Source organism: Orycteropus afer, unplaced genomic scaffold (assembly GCF_000298275.1).
Source record: "Orycteropus afer afer isolate SDZICR_OR568_19922 unplaced genomic scaffold, OryAfe1.0 scaffold00367, whole genome shotgun sequence".
NCBI classification, from domain to species: domain Eukaryota; kingdom Metazoa; phylum Chordata; class Mammalia; order Tubulidentata; family Orycteropodidae; genus Orycteropus; species Orycteropus afer.
Genome location: NW_006921954.1, coordinates 172,157 through 176,175, shown reverse-complemented (window position 1 = coordinate 176,175; position 4,019 = coordinate 172,157). Strand labels below are relative to the sequence as shown.

General features: G+C 35.8%; 1 protein-coding gene across 1 annotated transcript in view; it reads right to left on the bottom strand.

The window, feature by feature from the left end:
• Positions 1-273: 273 nt before the first annotated feature.
• Positions 274-4,019, bottom strand: part of ABHD18 (abhydrolase domain containing 18) — a 124,924-nt gene continuing 121,178 nt past the window's right edge. The window contains exons 11-12 of the mRNA XM_007952986.2: positions 885-1,263; positions 274-440 (exon numbers count right to left, since the gene is read on the bottom strand). Of these exons, the coding sequence (XP_007951177.2) occupies positions 274-440; positions 885-1,263 (546 nt within the window). The remainder of the gene's footprint in view (positions 441-884; positions 1,264-4,019) is intronic.

Here is a 4,019-nt window from a genome sequence, read left to right as displayed (position 1 = left end):
CTATGAGTCAGGTCCGACTCGACGGCACATAACAACAACAACAACAACGATATGCCATTTCCCCAGTTCTCTAAAAGTAAAAGAAAAGTTAAGATAGCAAAGAGGAAATGTATGACAATGTGAGGTGTGAAGGAGGCACAGAGGAAATAAGACTAAAACATACAGTAAAAATACGTAATCTTTTATATTTATTGAGGCAAGAAACATGAAAAAAAATCCAAAAAAACCCCAGCCACACAACAAATAAACAAATGCCTACTAAGACCAATTATCTTACCTAAAGAGTCCTTGTTTAAAAAGATAAGCACTAATATGACCACCTTCTAGATATCGGACTTCACAACCAGGCCAAATTTCTTGTAGACTTCGAACTCCTGTTCGTGGAATATAGGCATCTTCTTTGGCTTGAACCACTATAATTAGGCTTGGGTCAACTGGAACTAGGTACATAGAATTTTAAAAAAGGCAATACATATATTTTAAAAGTTCTAAGATTTTTATATAAATATTATTATATGAGAAAATAAAATATATTATATAGTATAGTGAAAGATTAATGAACCTAAATTTTGATTATGTTAAAAAATCAACTGTACTATATCATAATGTTAATCTCTAACAGAATCGGATGAAATTCTAAAGAAGATACAAAATCCAATGTGTATTATATTCAATGTGTTTTTAATAAATTAATATGATAGTCTTTTATTTTCATAGATAAAATATGATAAAGTTCTCCAAATTATCTTGGAGAACACTTTCTAGAGTCTATCATAAATACAGACTCCCTTAAAAATATGAAATTATCTGTAAAGCATCCTTAACAATATTACACAAATATTTACACATCAGCAAATATTATCAATTTCATGTAAAATTAGTACCTGAGAAATTCGCTACATGAGTACATTCATCCATGACTCCTTTCATAAATATTAAAGATTCTTTCTGCAGATTATATCTTCTTTGTTCTTTACTGAGTAGGTGGTATGACTGACTATTGCAACTCCTGTAACTACTTTTGTTGTCTGTAAGTGGTTGACTGAAGCACTCCATCTTAGAGGTATCTTGCAATAAAAGTCCTTCTGATGTGGCACTGATAGATGTTTCATTAGAATTATGGCACTCAGCAGATTTTTGGGACACAGTTTGGTCTGTTGAATCTAACTTTAAAGTTCTGGAAACCAGATTAAAATTAGGTAGCTTGTCTTCACTACTAGGAAAATGTTTCACAAACTCTTGTCCCATTTTAAAAGAATCCATCTGAATATATGAAAAACAAAAAAAAGGAAACATCATTTAATGTAAAAATAAAACAAAAAGAAAGGCCTCATGATCTACTTCTGGAAAGAATCAACACCAAACACCCTATGGAACAAAATCATACTCTGACACACATGGGGTCTCCATGGATTGGAATAAACTGGAAAACGAGTAGTATTGGTGGTTGCAAAACATTGTGGATGTAATTAATGTCACTGAACTGTACATTTAAAATTGTAAAGTGGCAATGTTTCATTGTAATAAACTTTAAAAAAAAAGAAAAAAATGACATCCTAGGAAAATATATTTGCAATTTATATGGCTAATTGCTTTAATTGTAAAAAGAGCTAGAAGTCAATAATTTTTAAAAGAGCCAACACAATAGAGAAATGAGCAAAAATATGCACATAAAATTTATAGAAAATTAAATACAAATAGCTTTTAACTTTATAAAAAGATCCTCAACTTCATTCATAATTAAGTAAATGAAATAAAAACCATACTATTTTTCACTATTAGGTTGACAAATAAACCTGTAAGTTTGATAACACACTAAACTGATAAAATTATGGAGAAATACATACATTCCTGCTGTTAGTGTAAATCTGTACAACTAGAAGTAGACAAAATCTATCCACATTACAAATGCATACACCTTTTGGCCCAGTAACATTTCTAGGAATTTACACTTGTGAAATACTGCATGTACAAAGTTATTAATGGCAGTACTGTAAATAGTGAAAGATGAGAAGGAACATAAATACCCATCAATAGGGTTGTTGTTTTGTTGTTGTTATGTGCTGTCGAGTCGGACCCGACTCATAGCGACCCCTCCTTAGGGTTTCCGAGGCAGTATCAGTACGGAAGTAGTATGGAGCTCTGGTAGCGTAGTGCCTAAAGCACTTGACTGCTAACCAGAAGGCTGGTGGTTCAAAACCACCGGCCATTCCTCGGAAGGAAGGTTGGGCAATCTACTTCTGCAGTGATATTACATCGGAAACCCAAGGAGGGGTCACTATGAGTTGGGTCCAACTCCACAGCACATAACAACAACAACATGATCTTAAATAAAATAGACTATCATGCATCGGTGACAAAGAATAAGGAAACCTTTTTGTATAGTTTGTAACCACTGTAAGAAAAAAGGAGAGGAGGGAGAAAAAAAGTACCGCTGTATTCTTTGCGTATAGACCCAAAATCCCTGAAAAATTAATATAATGGGTTATTTGTTGAGGGGTTTAGGACCTAGGCAAATAGAGAGCAGGGTTAAGACTCTTTTCACTATACAGTTGACCACTGAACAACATAGGTGTCAACCCCCACACCCAGTTGAAATTCTGCCTAAAACTTTTGACTACCCCAAAATTTTACTGTTAACCAGAAGCCTTACTGATAACATAAACAGCTGATTAATAGTTCTTGCCTTACATGTTACTAGATTTTCACATGAAGACACTTCTCACATACATACACAACAAATAAGTATATTTATCTGTATGGCACAATGATTATTTGCTATTCATTAAGTGGAAGTGGATCATCATAAAAGTCTGTCTTTTTCTCATTAAGTAGGCTGACGTTAAGTTAGAGGAGGAGTTGGTCATGCTGTCTCAAGAATGGAAAAGATGGGAGGAGATGGAAACGGAGGCAGGAAAGGCAGGCACAGTCAGTGTAACTTTATGGAAATACGTTGTAATTTCTGTCTGACTTTTACGCTTTTTCATTTTTTAAAATGTTTCTATGATTTCAATTATTTTTCCATTGTTTGCTTTAATTTCAGTGCCTACACTATAGAAGGGTCCTTGTTGTAAAAGAAATCAAAAGTAGTCTTGAAAAATCAGAAGCTTTTGCCAGTTGGTCTAATGTCAATTTGTTTTCTGCTACTGCTGCTTCTACATTTGTCATAGTCTGGCACTGATTCAGAAGCACTTGTCTCCATCAAGTTTTCTTCTGTTAATTCCTCTGGTGTGGTGTCTATTGTTGTTATATCATGTATAGTCAATTCCAACTCAGAGACCCAATGTAGAACAGAATGAAACACTGCTCTATCCTGTCATCCTCACAATCACTGCCATGATTAAGTTCATTGTCGTTGCCACTGTGTCAATCCATCTCATTAAAGGTCTTCTCCTCATTCACTGACACTCTACTTTACCAAGCATGATATCCTTCTCCAGGAACTAGTCCCTTCTGACAACATGACCAAAGTACAAGAGACAAAGTCTGCTCATTCTTAATTCTAAGGAGCATTCTGGCTGCACTTTTTCCAGGACAGATTTGTTTGTTCTTCTGGTTGTTGTTGTTGTTGTGTGCCGTTGAGTCAGACCTGACTCATAGCGACCCCTCCTTGGGTTGCCAAGGCAGTATCACTATGGAAGTAGGATTGCCCAACCTTCCTTCTGAGGAGCAGCCGGTGGGTTTGAACAGCCAGCCTTCTGGTTAGCAGGCAAGTGCCTTAGCCACTATGCTACCAGAGCTCCCTCCCGTTCTTCTGGTAGTCTGTGGTATTTTCAGTATTCTTCGCCAACACCACAATTCAGAAGCATCAACTTATCCTTATCCATGCATATAAAGCTACTAAAAACATCATGGTAGAGGCGGGGCAAGATGGCGGACTAGGCAGAAGGATTGCACAGACCCTCTTCAACAAAGAAAAGGGAAACCAATAAATACAGACACAGAAGATAATCTTGGACCCCTGAGCCTTGAAGGAAAGGATGCAGATTTGGACTAAACCCCAACTAGCAGAAGAATTT